The sequence below is a fragment of the Platalea leucorodia genome (genome assembly GCF_965183815.1).
Source record: "Platalea leucorodia genome assembly, chromosome: 6".
Lineage (NCBI taxonomy): Eukaryota > Metazoa > Chordata > Aves > Pelecaniformes > Threskiornithidae > Platalea > Platalea leucorodia.
Window position 1 is genome coordinate 50,801,507 of NC_138828.1, and position 18,878 is coordinate 50,820,384.

Below are 18,878 nucleotides of genomic sequence, written 5' to 3' on the forward strand. Positions count from 1 at the left end.
AGCTGTTCTGGTGACCCAGTTCGTTACGTTTAGTACGTGTACTCTTGTTAGCAGCAAGTAAATAATGCTGTTACTTCTGTGTTTCTGGGGCTGCAGTCTATGCAGCTGAATTTGCAGAAAGCAGAGGGTGCTGGCAGGGCACAGAACCTGTTAGAAATCAGTTGCTGATATAGTTGGCTGTCTTTCTATCTTGCCAATCGAGTCAGCTAACGACCTGCAGTGGTGGTTTATTCCTTCGTTCTTTGACCTGCGGAGGGAAAGAGCCTGCGTTTGTGAGCAATACATTTTTCCAGGCCTGCATTTAATGGAAACTGGCAGGATATTATTGTCAGGAGAAGGGATCGTTTGACCACCGGGGGGTTGGTGACTTCAATGAATAGTACAACTCGCAGAGGTGCACTCAGGATCTGTTTGTGTCAGTGGTTGTGTGTGATACTCGTTTTGTCTTCTTGGTAGACTTTTTTAAAATCCTCTTTCCTTTGAAGACTCAACAATTGTACTCAACTTTTTGAAGGGAGTGAAGAATAAATAGTATGTATGAGCGCTAGAAGTGGGAAATGGGGAAGTGAGAAGATGCAACGCACGAAGTCAAGTGATAAGCAGAGGGTACCTGTTCTGTATGTACTGTATTAAGTGGGTACAGCTAGGGATTGTTCAGCTGGTTTTTGTCGTATGAATGCTGGGGAACAAATGTGTATTAAGTGCATAAGCACCTCAGTAGTAAAGGACTATATGCTTTCATATTTCACCATTCAACTACCTTACACAAAATGGGGGGGGGGGGGGGGGGGGGAGAAAATTGCATTAGTAATAAATTCCCATTGCCTTCAGATTTGCAAGATTAAATATTTCAGTGATAATGCCATAGCTCCAGTGACATTTATGTGCTGGTATACTTATCTGAACATCTGGATGTGTGTTGATTTACTTTTAGGAGAATGTATTATATACATAGTACAAAAAAAATCTTTTATATAAACTTAGTAACTGAAATCTCCCTGCTGCCGCAATGAAGAGCAACTTTCAGATTCATGAAACAGCCAAACAATGAAAATTGATTTAATTTGGGAAGCCAAGAACTGAAGAAAAAAATTAAATTTATTGCTTTCTTTCTGTCGCCCTTTGTGAAGAACGTAATGCATAAGCCCACTGAACAGGAGTGAAACTAGAACTGTCCAGAGACAAGTACAGTCACTTCAGTTACTATACCATATGCGCTTCCTTTTTGTGATATGTTACTGCCCGTTTCTCTTCAAGATGTTCTCCTATTGTGTCCATCCATTGGATTCATATATGTAAATTGTGCACACCTGCTTTTGCTTTGTGTGGTCTAGTACGTGGTGGTTGGATTTACTGTAGCTCTATGGTATGTGTTCGTTGTTTCAGAAGGGAATTGAAATCTGGTATTTAAAAGGCACTCCTAAAGCAGCAGTACCTGCTGCAGCCCTTTTTACGGATTGTTTCTTTACCCTCTCCCGGATTCAGTTAAATTTTTTTTCCTCCCTCTTTGCACTGTTCTCAGAATTTAACCTGGCTATATGAAAGGGACTGTCAAAAAGGGAGCGAGCTATTTTACCCTTTCTATATAGAAGCTGTAATTCCAGGCATTTTATTTGGGTTTCTCATGCCTTCAATTTACAGTTTTGTTGATTTCTTTCTGATACAAAATGGCCTCAGGGCTGCAAAGCTCCTTGACGTACTTTTTCTGAACACAATTTTGTATATGGTTAGCAGATTTCCTAATTGGTGCTTCAGCAACATGTCGGTGAAGAAAATAATAGTGTTTATATAGGCAGCATATAGAAATGTAGGCCATTCAGTAAGACGTTTATTGCAAAGTTTCCTCCATACGTTTCTTTCTGAAAAATTTGTTGGTTAATCTTTTTATTATACATCCTTTTGTATTTACACCGCTTATTATCATTCGGTTGCTATTCTCCCATTTTTCATAGAGCCTTATGATCCTGTTGTTTCTTTTCTGGGAGCCAGTAGTAGGATGACTGTAAAGCTAGAATTTCTTCAGCCTTGTTGCGCTTTTCCTCAAGAATAGGGAAGAACCCTCTGTTGGCCTAATAATTAACAATTTTTTTTTTTTCTTTAGGAGGGAGTTTTATGGCTGGCATCTTGCTCTGCATGTGTTGTATGTACATGAACTCAAGGCACATAGGTTCATTTTTTCATTCTTTGAGTGATTTTCACATGGGGGTTAACAAATGAGGAAATGCTACATATTCAATAACAAATATTTACTTAGTGGGAGTCAGGCTCAACTCTTGGAAAGTGAGTGGGAGTCCTCTTGATCAACTTCAAAGGGACTTGGATCGAGTTCTTTATGCTGTGCTGAAAAAAGAGAGTTTTTAGTAAGTTCTCAATTCTGCAAGCACTTACAATATGAGTTTAGTGCTGTTGATTTTCATGGACCTGTTCATGCAAGTGAATAACTTGGGCGAGGAAGTGCTGTCTTGCAGGTTCGGACTTCAGAAGAGCAAGGTGTATGCCTTTTTACATTTTGCTTGACCTTGCTACTAGAGAAGCCATCTTTCCAAATGTGAAGCTGTGCTTTGTCCTAAATATTGTTTGTGTAACCCCTTTGGGACTTGAAAGGTGAAGACTTTCTGCTAAAGTCAGGTATCTCAGCAAGAGCATTTGAAATCTGCTGAGAACTGCAAAGCAAGGTGTGCAATTTATATCGCCATGATGAGGTGTGGTTTCAATATAGTCTTACTGTATGTGAGAGTTCTGATCACAAGGTATATCTGGGCAGTCTTCTGGCTTCCACATAAAGCTTTGTGTTTCTTCCAGTGTTCTTTTATATTTTCATTGGAAGGAGAAGGGCAGAGAGGTGTACAGGCAACTCACAATATTGTTTTACTTACTAGTTTAAGTACTTTGCAGGCATTAATAATATTGGTAAATAGTTTCTGTTGATATTGAAATAATGGGAATTGAACGACACCTTGAAATTTTACATTATGTTGTTGTCAGGTATTTTTCAGTGCTTCTCAGGTGCTGTTTTAGGACGAAATTATTTGTGGTGGAGGAGGACAGCAAAATGCAAGACAGCAAAAAGGCATGGTGACCCAGACAGATATTTTTACGAAAGTACAACTCAAAGGGGATTTTCACTTTTCAAGTATCAGTGGACGTGTTCGCACCAAAGATAGACCTTGAAGAGACTTGCTAGAAGATGTGTCACCCCTTTAAATTCAAGCTTGTTCCCTCCATGGCTGTTAACTTGTGTGGTTGTAGGAGTGATGGCTTTGACTCATATGAAGAACCATGTTAACCAAGTTAGTAGAAAGGGGAAGGAGAACACATTTTCCCACATTTCCAGTGTGAGTTGTTTCTCTGCCAAAAAAACTGGCAGGACAGAGTTTTCTTTTCAGCATAGTGTTTTGACTCTGAATCAAAGCAAAAACTCTCAATAGTAGAGAGTTGGGTTGTCAACTTCATTTAAATAATGCAAAACCCAAGGATTAGTTTATCAGATTTAAGTAAGTGCCGCCTTTTAAATTCAGATTAAACGAATGATACCCTGTATAGAGAATGATCTACCTAGTCTGTCTTGCAGCACTAACAGAAAGGTAATAAACGTGTGGTTTTCCAGTGAAAAGGGTACACTGGTTCCAGTGTCCCGGTTTTAGTTTCCTATGATTAACAGTTGCCAATGATTTTGAGTATTTCTTTAAAACTCAGCTCCTGACATATTTGGTCACTCTTGTTCACTTCTGTTTAGTGGCTCTCCATTTTCAGAAATAGTTTACTCTTACTTTCTGGCCCTGAGGGAGACATGAGACCGTGTTTCATGCTCCTAAAGGCTTGTTCCATTCTTGAACATGGACTTTTTGTGAATCTGGCATTAATGGGAGGGCATGGGTAAGTCTTTTCTCATTGGATCAGGTAATTAGTGAAATCTCTGGGTCCTGGAAGATAGTACTGATTTTTATTTGAGCCATAGGAGGATGAGTAGTGAGATTATTGGAAATGGTCTGAGTGATTCAGATGGGATGGCAGCTTAACCTAGGCTGAGTATCTGCCGTGGTGTCCAAGCTGAGTGCTCTGCTCTTTTTGAGGAACATAAGGGAAGTGGAGAGGAAGGACATGCAGTTTTATTTTCCTTCACTGTTGGACTTTTGCTATCAGATGAAGTTTGTGAAGGTAAGCTTGCAGGAGCCTCAGCAGCTGTAGGAAGTGGAAGGTTTGTCATCTGTGGTCATCAATGCAAGCATGATGCAAATGAGTTATTGAGGTAATGAGAAGTTTCGAGCAGCTGTGAGGGAGAGGAGGAACTTCCTAACTCCTTTCAGTCTTGATCTTTACACCTTAGTAAGTCTTCAAAAGTATTTATGGGGTTTTATATCAACCTAAAGCCAAGCACGTTCTACGGTCTATCTCATTCTCTGGTCCATTAGGGAATATTGAGAGCTCTGATATTGCAGGATTTTTGCTGTTGCTTCTGCCAGTCATTCCAGTCTCTGGTTGCTGCTCTTCTGTCATGCTTGTTTTACACCCTCTTGGGGTTGCAACCAAATATTCTGATCTACTGCTGTTCTTTTAATTTATCAATTGTTCCTGGATTGAAAGGAGAGGGTATGTTTAAGTTTGGTTTGTTTTTAACAACTGAGAGTCCGATACTTTTGTTCTTAGTGCTATCTCTTATATAGGCAGGTTAACAATCAGCTTTTGATGATGCAGGTGAGTTTACTACTAGGCAAGTCCTGAAATTAAAATAATGAAGATATCATAGTATTGCCTACCAATTTCAGGAATATTTTAAAATTTTAAGAGAATGCTGCATGAATCTCAAATGTTCAGTTACAGTTCAGTGGGGGCCTGTTACACTTTGGGGCCGGTAATTTGGACATTTCTGCTACAGTTTATTTTTAGGGATCAGTGGAATATCTGTTATCCTTAGGGATTTATAAGCTTTTTCAGAATTGAAGTTTTGTTAGGACTGCGTGCATTGATTACCTGCAGGCGTAACTTTGAAGTGATAACTTCATTCTCACAGGAGACTGATCTCAGAAATGAAATGTTTTTCAGACTGTCTCTCTTATTTGTCCCGTAACTCCTTAGTGGTGAGCAGACGTAGTTTTCCACGCAGCCTTTTATCCATCATGTGTATTGAGAGATTTCTTGTCTTGTCGTGTAACCCCTTCTGTTTCCTTCCATTGTATCCTGTCTCGTCTTCAGCTCTGCATTGTATTGTGCTTGACATTTAATTTTCTCAACATTCTGTTAGATTGACATTTCAGATTTTGCTGTGAATCAGGCTGCTACTACCTTTGTAGGGAATGCTTCTCACTTCAAAAGTGTTTTATGACTGACAACATAACTAGGGAGCTAGTTCATTTGTCCTGATAACCGAGCCGTGCTGAGTCAATAAGAAAGGTGGGTGGTGGGCTCATTGGGATCTTGCTGTCCAAGTCTCTGGCAGGGGAGTCCTATAGGTGGAACCAAAACCTCTGTAATAAGGTCAAGAGTGAAAGCATCTCGCATTCAAGGTATGCTTTGGGACTGAAAACACTGTACATGTGTATTGGAAACATTCTGAAAATAAAATCTGATCAGGTTCCTTCTTATTGCCAGGTCTTGGTTCCTTGTGCTCTGCAAAGGAGAGCAGCAAAATTTACCCAAGGAAGAGGCAGTTATGTAGGATACTATAGCCTTTCCCAAGTTGCCACCTTGTTAAGTGATAAAAAAAAAAAAAAAGAAATTGTGTAGTCATAAGGGGAACAAATTTGCGTTGTGTCTGTGGGAGGTTTATATGACCAGTCATTCTGTACCGTTTTTCCGCTATTAAGCATGCACAGTGAAAAAGAACAAGGTAATGTTAATAAAATTAATGATGATGATTCATTCTGCATGTTTTGTGATGCTCTGTTAAAAAGACAGAACACCCTACCTTTGTATGGTGAAAAGTCATGCAGGAGGGAGGGTATAGCAGTAGACAACGCAGGAGTTGCTCTCTGATTGTCAAGCTGAGACCCTGCAGCTGAGGCATGAGCCTGTGCAGGTTTTTCTGGCTTGCCAGCAATTCAGTTTTCATAGCACATGGCTCTTTTGGCTTTTGAAGTATAGGCCATAGGTTCTTGTTGTGTGTTTTTAACAGAGGAGGAGAGTGTGGAGATGTTCAGTAGAACGGGGTTGTGCATGTACCTTGAGAATTCACGTAAGCCTTTATTTTGGTGGTGATATTAAAGATCCCAGCAGGTATAATGCTGTATTTCTTGCTGAGCAGCAATTTACATGCTAACTTGCCAATTATTTCTTAGCTGTAGTGATGGGAATGAAAGTATCACCTGAGAAAAGTTTCATTTTCATATTCTTATCTGTCTAGTATTATATGAAGTCTCAAGTGAAGGAAGTTCTGCCCTGATTATAAAGTTTTTATACCTGTACAGTTTTATCAGTTTTGAACATGGTACATTTAAGATAGAAGATCCCCATATAATAAACACAGTTTACATGTTCCAGAAGCTACTGTGTTAGTGGAAATAAGATATGCTGATGTTATAAAATCGTTATGGAGATAATGATACTTAACATAATAGGATTAACATGCTTTAAGTATGTTGATTTTTTAAATTGGTAGTTATGGTTTCCCTTAATATATGTAGATTAATGCTTAATGTGACACACGTACTTTGTAATCTAAAATAGAACTATAGGTGTTAATTAAAAATGTTAACTCCTGTGAATAGAAGAGTTATTTTTGCATCATAAGTTGAAGTAATATTTACTGCTATAAGAAAACATCTGTCCAGCTCAGTTAAAGCTGAATTTATGGAGAGTTCAGTGAAGTATTATTTGAAGCTGTGACTCTCTATTATCAAAGTCCAGTCTGATGTTAATGTATGTTTTACAAAGAAAAGATGAAAGTTAGTAGCGCAGCAGTGGGTGGAGCAAGTAGCTGAGTAACTGGATAGTTCTTGTATGCTGAATTAGATGTAGTCTTTGCCTTTTAAATCAGTGATTAAACTGAGCGTCTCATGCACAATGCCCATTTATATTCTGGGGTCTGTCCTGAGCTCTGTTCTAGTTTTGTTGTAATTGAGGTAATGTAATAGAAATAATTGTTAATTTTTCTCTGCTTCTGGCTTTAATTCCATGGCAGAGTAAGTCTGTGTGTGGCGTGCCGATAGCAGGTGCCTGGCTTTCTGCGAATTGCATTTGATGACTGAGTGTTGCAGATGGATCTCTTGATAGTGGAAGATACTCCTGTGTTCTCTGTGCTTTGCCATTTATTCAGTGTAGTTGTTGAAACACCTTCTAATTCTTTATTATTTAACATTTATTGTTTTATTCAAAATTAATTTTAAATTATTTAACTTGTTTAAAGCAATAAATGACACAAACTTAATTTTTGCATCTGTAGGGGACTGAACCTAAGACAAAATTTCAGGCTCAATGCCAGCTTTGGTTTTTTTTTTTCCTGGGCCTTTCAGACTGTTGTTGTCTGTGTCTTAAATCATTCTCAAAAGTACCAAACAATGAGTATTATTCAGATGCCTCCAGGAAGTACACACATCCTTTTTTTCAGCCTATAAACAAAGTCGAAATTGGGGAAAACTTGAACTATTCCAGGAAACAGGCCTCCCTGTTTGTTAGCAACCTCATTTTTTGCATGTACTTTCCAAATGTGCTCCACCCCTACCCCTTCAAGCCTTATTTAAGTTTCAGTCTGGTTTCTGCAATTCTTCAACAACAAACTCTACATAGAGTGGAGCCTGATTTTTTTAAAGGCTAAGATAGTGCAAGTCAGGAGTAAAGGGGAACATACCAGGTTTTAATCAGTATAAAAAAGCATCTAAGCTAGAGCTTTGGCTGTGTTAAATCCATTTACGAACATATTTGGCTCAGTCAGGGTTATGCCAACTGTTTCATGAAATGTAGCACTGTTTTCCTTTAGATGAGCGACATGAAGAAAAATGTGAAAACGTTTAAGTCTAGGCTTTCTGGCTGAACCTGTTCTCTGCGTACGTCCTCCATCTGACTTGAGGCAGGGGTTGGAAGAAAATCTTCCGGTGAAATCTGCTGGATTTTTCATTCTCTCAGCTGTTAGAGCTGAGTTTGGACTGTGAATTTTCTGAAATCCTTCTGTTATCACAGGTGCTGGTAAACCTGTGTTACCAGGTTGTTACTCTTGGTTTTAAAGTGTTTGTTGCCATATGTCAGGCAGCTCAGGGGTGCCTGTTAGTTTTTTAGGGTGGTTGTTGTTGTTAATTCATCGTTACTGTTCTCACAGAAACAGAATTCTCTAAAGCAGATCAAAGCTAACAAGACTTAAGACTTGATTCTGCTAAACGCAGGTTCGTAAGACTGAAAGGAAAAAGGAGCTTGATCAGCTGTTTTAGAGAAAGCAGCTTAAGATCTGATCTGTTATCAGTCACTAAATTAAATTCACAGTCCTCTGAAGTATCATCAAGAATCACAGAACAGTTCAGGTTGGAAGGAATGTCTGGAGGACATCGAGGCCACCCTCCTGCCCAGGGTGGGTCCAACGAGGTAAGGTTGCTCAGGGCTTTCTCCTGTTGAGTTTTGAATATCTCCAAGGATGAAGACTCCACAGCCTCTCAGTGCCCCCATTCTGGTATTTGACCAGCTTCAACTAAAATAGTTTTGCCTTGCAAGTGACGGGAATTTCCTGTGTTGCAACTTTACCTCTTGTCCTGTGCCTCTGCAAGTCTGGCTCCTTCTTCTCTGTACCCTCTCCTTTGGTAGCTGGAGACAGTAATAAGGTCTCCCCTGAATTGTTTTTTCTTAAGCCTGAACTAACCCAACCAACATCACTCCAATGCATTTAAGCATTCCTATTTATTCGAATGTTAGATTCTCATCTGTTCTTGAAAATCTGTTTTTAAAGAAAGTTGAAACCTTGTTTTTAAACAAGGTTTGTGTCTTGCTCTGTGCTTCTCTCTGGCTGTCCATGGTGGTGTATGCAGTACTTGTATGAGTATGGAAAACTTATCAGAAAATCCAATATACCATGCATCTTCCTTTGCCCTTCAGTAATTACATTTGTGCAGCAGCAAAATCACCATTGCTAGTGGTGGTATTCACTTCTTACCTTTTAAATTCTTTTTGATCACTTGTCTTACTTGAACTCCTCCATGCTCAACATCAATGTTACTCTTTTTTTTTTAAATGAAAAGCTGGTGCCTTTTAGAAGTCAAACTACCAACCGCAGAGGATGTTCTCAATGAAATATCTTCTTGCAAGCCGAAATATGAGTTTGTATCTTGTTATTTAAGAGGCAGCATTTCACTGAGACAATAATGGTCTGCCTTGTTCTTAACATGAGTGTTCAAGATAGAAACATAAAAGGATCAGTTCCTGCTTTGTGGAATTGTGTAGATTGGATCGTAGCGTGGTGATGCGGAGCCAGCTACTTGCAACCATGGATCCTCTCTGAAGGCCTTTTTTTTTTTTGTTTTGTTCCCTCTGCTGTGAAGAAGTCGTGAACTGAGGCAGGTAGAGAGGCAAAAGTAAGAGTTCAGCATTTGTTATTTTCTTGTCCCAGGCTGTGTTTAAACTAATTTTGAAAAGAGTAATTTGGCTAGCGCTTCATGAGAGCGCTTGCTGATGCTTTAGGCCGTAAAAAACACTTCCTGCAAACTAGATACTTATATGAGAGTACATATGATTACAAATGAGAACTGTTGATGCCTAAGTTAGGGGCTTGAGGTTACTGACCTCTATGCAGGTATGACTCCGTTTAGCAGTAGGATTAGTCTTGTAGGATACCCAAGCTAGCGAGGGTGTTAAGGGAGATGGGTTATGCTGAGCATAGAGCTTCAGTTAGGATTGTGGCCTGATTGACTTGCCTTAATAGGGCTTTCTGAATCCTTCCCCCTCCCAAATGTATTTGGGATGTTTAATGTCTCTGAGTCTGTCTCTTCTCTTTTTAAATTGGAGTGGTTATGAATCATCTGATTTCCTGCTGCAAATAAAGCAGAAAAATCCTGAAGTACTTGTGTGACTAGCATTAACGCAGCTTTGCATGGAGGGAGACGACAACATTAGCAGTCAGAAGTGATGTATTGGAGCCTTACAAATATTGCTGTTAGGTCTTCTTCCAAAGAGCAAAAATACTTTCTGCAGCCGTTTAGGTGGGTATGGCTTAAGCTTTTACCAGCATTGTGTTCAGGTAAAAGGGGGCCATGAAAATCTGTAGTGGTTCACTAATCAGATAATACTCTGTTCTTACCCCTCCTTAGCATAGTTTTGATAGTAAGAGGTGCTGCAAATGGAGGCAAGCGTGCTGAAATCATGCTGCTCTTGCTGTTGATAGTGTTACCAAGGGGGGAAGAAAATGGCTGCAAGACCACAGCCATGGTCTCAAAGTAGCGACTGGAAGAAGTCTAGGGAGTGCTGCTGCACTCACCCAGAAGCTGGAACAAATTAACTGTGGGTGGAGGGAGGGCACTCAAGTCCTAGAAAGTATTCATAGAAGTGCTGTGTGTTAGGTGTGAGAAGAGCCTGGACAGCTTTATTTTGCTGTTGGAGTAGTGCTTAGACTTCTTCATCTGTGTCCCATTAGACATGCTTTATACTAGACTCTACGCGCATGCGTCTGCAGTAGAAGGAAAACATGTTACACCAAAATACACTATTAGCCTGCAGATTGGCTGAAATAATGGCATACTACCTTTAAAAACATTAAAGAATGTTTTTACTTAAGCCCCCCCTTAAAGTTTGTACTGCTCTCTTATTCTTTATTTGGTGAATGTTGGAGGGATTGGGATGTTTCTGAAGCACTGCCTCCTCACCAAGGAGAGTCTGAGCTCACATCAAGGGGAGCAAAGTAAGCTGAGTGGCAGTGGGGACAATTTCTGTTTCTGGTTTGAATTACACTCCTTTCTGTATAAGGACAGCATGAATCACTTCTTTTTTGTCCATACCCTGAAAAATGTTTCTCTGTCCGCCTGCCTGTTTGGACACTATAAGAGCTGATACTTCAAAACAGACAAATGTTTGTATAGTACAGCAGCTTAAAATGCAGTGGCCAGAAGTGTCTTTGAAGGAAGAAGCCCAAAACAATGTGAACCAAAATTACTGTAGGAGATCTAAGGGCTTCGCTTCTATTTTAAAAGTGGTTTATGAGGCTAAGTGAAGTCCATCGTGACAGTAGGCTGTAAAGATGTTATATTTGCTATTGACCTATCTCTTGGAGATCTTAAAAGCTGTGAAAATACTGAATAGAAGAGTTCCAGTTGTTTTATTAAATGCATGTCCTGTTCTTAATGCGTTGAATTGCTCCCTTCTACCAAAAAACCCACCTTAAGATGACTGGCAAGTTGTACAGTGTACGGTACGCAACAGTGGGTATTAATTTGTGGTTAATGAATGATGTATAATAACCTCATATACAATTGACACTCACCTGTTTTAATCATATGGGGTGACAATATTTGTATAAAAACCAAATTATATAGTACTATCCCCTTGATTTCCAGTTTTATTTCTTCTGTCATTTTTGGTTTATTCCTTCCTCTTATGATGAATGTTCTCTTTGAATTTCAGAGTAATTGGTCTGGAAGCTCCCATGATTCAGTCCAATCAAGGAGAGTGGTCATTTCTCACAACATGGATAAAGCACTGAAAGAAGGTGAGTCTTAACTTGGACAAAGGAGCATTAGGCTCTGAATATCTCTTGTCCTCTTAGCAAACCATGACTGCACAATTTTCCAGGATTTTAGAACATGACCCTGATTTATTCCTTGATACAAAGTAAAAGTGCGAGGTTTTGGTCTTCCCAAGAAATCCACTGTAGTAATTAATGTGTCGTTGCTTTTGCAATTTAACTGATATCTTGTTATTTTAGTGGCTGTTTTTTACAGAAGTAAATTAAAACAGAGTCCTTAATACTTGTGCATGAAACAAAAGGGTAACATTTCAAAGATTCTTGATTCGGTTTTCCTGAACTGATAGATCATGTAGACTCTTGGAAACAGTCTTCCCATTTAGTGCAATGCTTGTCGTGAAAACTGAATCTAAAATCAACATTTGTATTTCTGGCTGATACAGTCTGAAATCATCAGTACAGTAACTGGGCTTTAGATTGTAAAATGTGTACTATGATCATATGGATTTAAAATACCTTGTTTACAATTCTTTAAAATAAAGAATAACTACTACTTCTGCACACATTTTTTTCAACTGACTCCTGGTAATACAAAATGTTGTAGAACTTGGGATAGTGTCAGAGTTTGAAGCAAAAATTTTTTGCTTTGTTACTTAAAAGGTTATGCTGGGTTGGAACTTAAAGACGATTTCAGGGTGGGGGGGACACCTGGCTTGCATATTAAAAGAAAAGAAGAACACAGAGTTGTGTACTGTAGCTTTTAAAATATATTTATAAAATTTGATGCCATTTCAGTCTTTTGTAAATATTTTATCTAATTTTGAATGTCTTTTCCTTTAAGATTTCTTTGCAGCACTTTTTTTTTCCCTTTTTTCACATCTGGAGAGTGTATTTTAAAATTAACATTGCTTTAATCAGGTTGGTTGTCTTATGAAAACTTCTTGGGATGTGTAATGTTTTAAAATTTATTTTTATGAATAGCTGTTAGCAGAATATGTAGCTAAAATGTAAAATTAGAACGCTTCACCTACTACGTCACACTTCTGTGAAGGTGAACTATTATAATATATCACTATTTGGTTTTAGGCACCGTTTTCATCTGGAATCTGTCAGATTGTAGGGTTCCCGATGACGTGAAAAAGATAGTGGAGTCTAACATTGCACGTATGAAACAAGCACTAACAAGTTATTTGCTGTATTCTCACGTGTACTTCACGTGTTGGATAACCTGCATTGGAGTTTGAAATGAAGCCCTGACATAGTCAGCAGAGAGTCAGAGGTAGTGGTGTTATCTGGAGACAGACAACAGGTATTGTGGAATACTGTGGGAAAGATAGTTGTGTTACGCTTCCCTCCTGTTACTTGGACATAGGAGTGACTCGTGTCTGTGAAAAATATGGGAGCTGTCTTCATCTAAGGTATTTATCCCACAGATACCGTTCAGTTGGATGCATGAGTCCATCCTTACTCAGTAAAGCCGAAAGAAACTTACCAATATTTAAGGGATTCATTTTTCAGAGTTGAGGACCTTCTGTTGTGACAGCTTACTTGCCTTTCTGCTATTTCTTTTCAGAGTAGGTTTTACCCTCCATTCTCACTCTGAGTTTTGGAGAGCAAACTTGTCAGATTTGGTTGTATTTCTTCCAGGCCTGAGTGACTAACAAAGCCAACTTCTCCTCTGTTATGCAGTTTGACAAGGATGAGACTGTACTTTTCACTCTACCACATGTAGATTTAAGTAAGCTTTTTGGTTTTGGAAGATGTCCGAGTCAACTTAAGTTTGAGATACTGAATGAATCCTCAAAAGAAACATATTAGCTTTTTATTAGAGTAAAATGATCAAATGATCAATCTGTCTGAAAATAGGCATTCCTTGCCCTGTGACAGTTCTGAAATTTGTATTTGTCTTGATATTATGAATGCTTTTTTACAAGTTCATGGTTAAATAAAACTTCATTACTAAAGAGATAAAAAATACTGTCTGTATTTCTGTTTCATTAGTGCCATACTCTAATGCTAATCAGTCTTACACTGATGAGGATTAAAGTATTTGTGAATCCCAGGAATTTTTGCTAACTTCTTGCTGTTTAGATCTAACATGCTGTTCAACAAAATGCTTTAAAAAATCTCATTCATTTAGTTAGGAGACTTCCAGTTCTCCTGAGGTTTTAATCTTGGGGACCAGTTCAGACTCCTACCACCGCCTGAGATTTTCAGTAGGTGTTGTCAGATTATCACAGTCAATGGGGTTTTGCAGTGTTTTTTTTAATCAGATTTTACTTCTCTTTACAGTACCTCAGAGATGCAAGGATAACATTTTTGGAGGAGCCAGCATCACCTAATTTCAGAAACGCTATTGCTGGTTATGAAGAGACAGCGCTTTGGTTAATTCTGACTTCTTCACCTCTTTTTCATCGTCTGTGTAATTAAGTTTGCTTAGGGTTTACTGCTAGTTGCTAACTACCTTGCACCCCTCAAGAATTGCCTGTTGACTGTTACTGAGTCATGCCATGCTTTTGCTGGTGTTACAGCCAGTCTGTGTGGGTTTTTCTCTCTGGGTTTAGAGTGGCTCTCCGTTACTGCACCGTTCCCTGAGGTTCTGTGGTGTCTCTCGCTTGACAAGCTTTACTGTATTTTCCTGATGTTCTCATCATAGTCTGTTAATGTAGTTGGAAGGATAGATATCGGTGATCATCCTTAGTTTTAATTGGAGGAGTCGTGCATGTTTCCATTTCAACCATCAGCCTTATTTCTATAATCTTAAAAACATTATGGTGCTTAGATAGTTTTCCTGTGGTGGTCGTTGGCTGACAGTAGTTGCTTGTGTCTTGGATAGCTTCTCGTCTTGCCAAAGCCAGTGTAACAGAGTTGTTGGGAATTGTCTTTCTACAGTGTTGGTCACTAAGTGCCACCAAGAAGGAACTTCTGTTTACGTTGGTTTACAGCACAGTTCTAAACTTCTTTCCTATCTCCCACTGACAACAGAGCAGTATAAAAGGATGGTGCTTCAGAGTGCTGCTTCATGCTTAATTATAGCATGCTTGCACACTAAAATGTGTTGTTTTCAGTGTTTTTCATGCCTTTTCTTGATTGATTTGATTCTTGTTTGCCCTTCATTTATATTACACAAAGAAAAGATGACCCACTTTTACAAATACTTTTAGCCTTTTAATGCTTCCTGTTGCTTATCTGGTAAGTTCATGTTTTCAGTCCATATCTCATGGTAGTTTAGGAACACGTCTTTTGAGAGACTCTGCTCAGTCAGACTCACGCTGCTGTTGTGCGGCGTACTGTTTGGGCTGAGGGCTGTAGCTGTCAGTAGATTATTTGCCGTGTGTGTAGCTGGTCTCCCAGGAACTGAATTTCATCTTCCATTTTTATTGCCCCATATCCTGTGGTCTTTTTGTTATTCTTCACAGTCAGTCTTTTGTCTCTACTGCTTTAGTAGTGCCAGGAAAATTAGTTTCCATATTACTTACCTGCTTTACTGGATCATTTATGAGTAAGTAAAACAGCACAGGCCATAGCAAAAATCCCAGCAGAACTCCATTGGTGAAATTCTTCTGCTGTGAAAATTGACTAATTATTCATATCCTGTGTTTCTTAGCTCTTAAAATATTTCATGCCAGAGAGCCATCTCTTCTTTTGTAGTGGCTTATCTTCCTTCAACCCTGTGTTGAGGTGACCTTGGAAATATTTTGGGAATTCAATTAGATTGTACCTGTGGATCAGGTCTTGCTTGTCTGTGTTCTTGTTGATCCCTTAGAAGAACTTTGTTAGGCATGTAAGGCAGGACTTCCCTTTACAGGAGTTTTTTCCCAATCTATCTCACTTCCCAACTTAAGATCCACACATTGACATTTAGAAAAAAATTTGCAGTAGCTTCTGTCACTCTATTTGAAAAGCTGTAATTTTTTTTTTTTCCCCACAGTTCTCAAAAAATGAGTTGTTTAGGTCCAAAATGTGAGCAAGACTTAATTTGAATTCATGTTCTCTCTGCTACTGGGATTCAAACACTTGGAGCTAAGAACTCTTGGCAAAGGGTACATGGGCAAAACTATTTCAACAGAAATTTGTCTGATTTTTTTTTTTAATGCATTTCCTAGATCTTTTTAACACATTTTTTTTTTCTTTATTGTTTATATATTTGGAAATTTCCATGTGTTTCTGCACATTCATAAGAATTATTAAAGAATCAAATGTCAAGAAAATTTTAATAAAAATAAACCAAACAGTGTAGAATGGGAGACTGTCAGGGTATGATTCCTTTTGCACAGGGGCTATCCATCTATGCACAATGATAACATCTAGTCTATTAAAGAAACATGTCAGTTTCATAGAGTTTGAATAATGTTGTAAAATGCAAGCAAACCAAGAAATGCTAGTGTTTTTCCAAGCACAAACTTTAACAAGGGAACTGAAATCTATAAATCACTGTTCCTAGTGACTGGGGTAGGTTCCCAGTCACTGAAGTCTGGGCATTTACACAACATTTTGCCAGCCTTTAACACCAGGATCTAAATAAAAATTTAGCAGGAACGAGAAACTTCAATAAATACAGATAATTTTAAATATAAAACCTCATCATCTTAATTTGTATTGTATAGCTAAAACATAATAAAATCTAAAATACAGTAAGTGAATAATGGCCTTTCTCTCTTTAAATTTAAAAAATAATGTCTTGGAAATGATAGAGTTGCATATTCAGAGTACTTATTAGTAATTTTTAGGGAGTTAAATATAGGGGCTTTAATACTTTAGTGTGATTTTTGAGGATGAAGATAAGGCTTCCCCCCTTCCCCCCCCGCAAACTGGCTTTTGGCAGGGGGGAAGAAGTAGTAGCTGTACAAATAACTAAGCATTTAACATTTACTTCTATAGAACAGTTCTTTGCCAGGTACTTAATGGTGGTATAGTCTGTCGTCTTTTTCATTAAATTTTTATTGAAAGTATTTTGCTTCAAGTATAGCTTGTGATAACCATATCATGCATGTTAAATCTAGTGTTGTAGTAGCACAGCATTATAATAACACTTCTTGGCTGTTCGGTGGTTTCCTGATGCAGGATCTTAACACAACTTATATTACTGTTGCATTTCTATTTTACAGATTATGATGCTTGCTGTTGTAGAATAACTCAAGCCAGGGTTGTAGCTGTACCTTCTCTTCTGCTGTTCATATAGTCACAGGAGAGTTTTGGATTTGACCATAACTTAATGTAATGGTTCTGGTCTTTCCAGTTCTTTCAGGAAAGGCTATTTACTTCTTGTTTGAAACTTGGGAGTCTGTGTATGCATTTGAATAGGGAGAATATTTCAGGTCTGGGTTTTTTTTTTTTTTAATGGTGCTTTGAGAAAATGAGTAGGCATTTAGTCCTTGTTATTCAGATTTCGATGTTATTTTTCATAAAGTTGGGTAACGAATCTTAGCAGTGTAAAAACTGTCTAACGTGAAGCTCTGCAAATTGCAGATGTGTAACCAGTCTGACCCACTGGTTCTTGTGGTGCCACTGAACCTCTGAATGAATGAATGTGGAAGAAGAAGGGATAGCGGTTGCTGTAGAGCTATGTGGGGTTAGGAATGAAGGGTCTAGAGGGGTGTCCTCACTAACTTCCACACAAGCTTCTGCCTCTCTGCTCCCAACACTCTTTTAGTTTACAGTCTTTAAAAAGAGTAATTGAAGAGGCTCAACTTCACATTCGCGTGGGAATGACTTTTAATCAGATTATAACAACTGGAGCCTTGGTTCTTCTGAACTAATTTAGAAAACCCAGTAGAAGTTTCTACAGTTTTGCACCAGACTCGTTCTGCTCACTGTATCTGATTCGATCAGAAGAAATTTGTTTCATGTTTGTCGCGGCTGAGTTAGTGGTAGTAAGGTATTGTGCTGAAAGTGTGTTCTGCTCTTCTTTTTATTCCTTTCTTGTCTTCTGACCGGTTGTTTTCAATGTTTTGGAGAATATGCAGTGTAAAAACAATGAGAATAGAGACACGAGCAGATTTCTCCTCTGAAGGAAGCAAGCTGCGCTCTATAAAATTATACATTTGTTTACTGTATTTCTTTCCAGTGCTGAAAGAGGCACCAGCTGCATCAGTAGGCATGAAACTAAAGCAGTGACAGCGCATCATGGCCAGGATGACACGTATGGATAAGGCAGTGTCTTATGCCAGCCCATACTGCTGTTAGTGTCTATGGCTGGTGTCCTTCTTAATTTTTTTTTTTAATTTTTTTTTTTCTAAAGTCCTAGAAGCTGTCTCATTGCTGATTTGGGCATACATTCTGGGCTCTAAAGTACCCCGAATTTTATAGCGAACAGCATGGTTAAACTGTTGTGATGCAGGAAGGACAGCAAAGCTCAGAGGTGACAAGGAAACTATAGAAAGGATGTACAGGACGAGAGTTATGAAAGGTAGGTGTAGGAAAATATGGTTTAAAGTGGGGCAATCGATTTAACGTGTTGAAAGTGCGTACCTGTCAGAGAGAAACAGAAGTGAAGTATTTCATACTTGCACAGCTTAATTTTTGGTGATGACTGGTGATTTTTTTTTTTTTAGTTTGATATTGCCGCTAGATTTTATGGTTCTTTCATGTTGGTGCACCTAGATGAAGACCTGTACCGTCACCTTGCTGTGTCTGAGCAGGAGTCTTCCCACCGCAATAGATCTTGCTTCAAGTATTTCAACTGGGAGTGTAGTAAAGTTGCAAGAGTTGTGCTCTCATAATACTTTACTAATTAGCATTGTTACATGTTTGAATGTTGTGCTTTACCAGAGCAGGGAGACTTAACATTGGATGTGACGCTGGTTATGGAGTGAACGAGGAACTGAGCTAGTTTTGGAGAGGAGTTTCCTAAAAATACAGTTATAAATTAAGGATTGGTGGGAATAGATACATGTTCTGAAAGATAATATAGTCTAATGGATTGAGATACAAGTTCTACTCTTGTACTCTTGTTTTGTAGAGTTCTGTCCAATAGATATCTGTAGGAGCCACCACCCTACAGTATGACTTGGCTTCTTAGGCAAAAGGTGCTGAAGAAGTATGCTACTTTGCACTCTTGGTTCATTTTAGGGTAGAAAGGGTGTCTGTAAGAAAATCTGAAAAAGTCAGTCGTCATCTGCCAGTGACGATGATAACAAATATCACAATACAGTGTGTTTTGAATGCACTTGAGAAATTATGGGTCTCTTACAGACTAGATGAAAAGGAAGAATGCATGCTGTGATCAGCTTTCCACAGCATTTCACATGTTGCAACAGAAGAGAGTAACCAAGCTATAAAAAATAGTGGT

General features: G+C 38.6%; 1 protein-coding gene across 1 annotated transcript in view; it reads left to right on the forward strand.

Moving 5' to 3' along the window:
- Window positions 1-18,878, forward strand: part of SNX25 (sorting nexin 25) — an 87,022-nt gene that overhangs the window by 1,170 nt on the left and 66,974 nt on the right. The window contains exon 2 of the mRNA XM_082314959.1: window positions 11,527-11,611. Coding sequence (XP_082171085.1) covers window positions 11,527-11,611 — 85 coding nt within the window. The remainder of the gene's footprint in view (window positions 1-11,526; window positions 11,612-18,878) is intronic.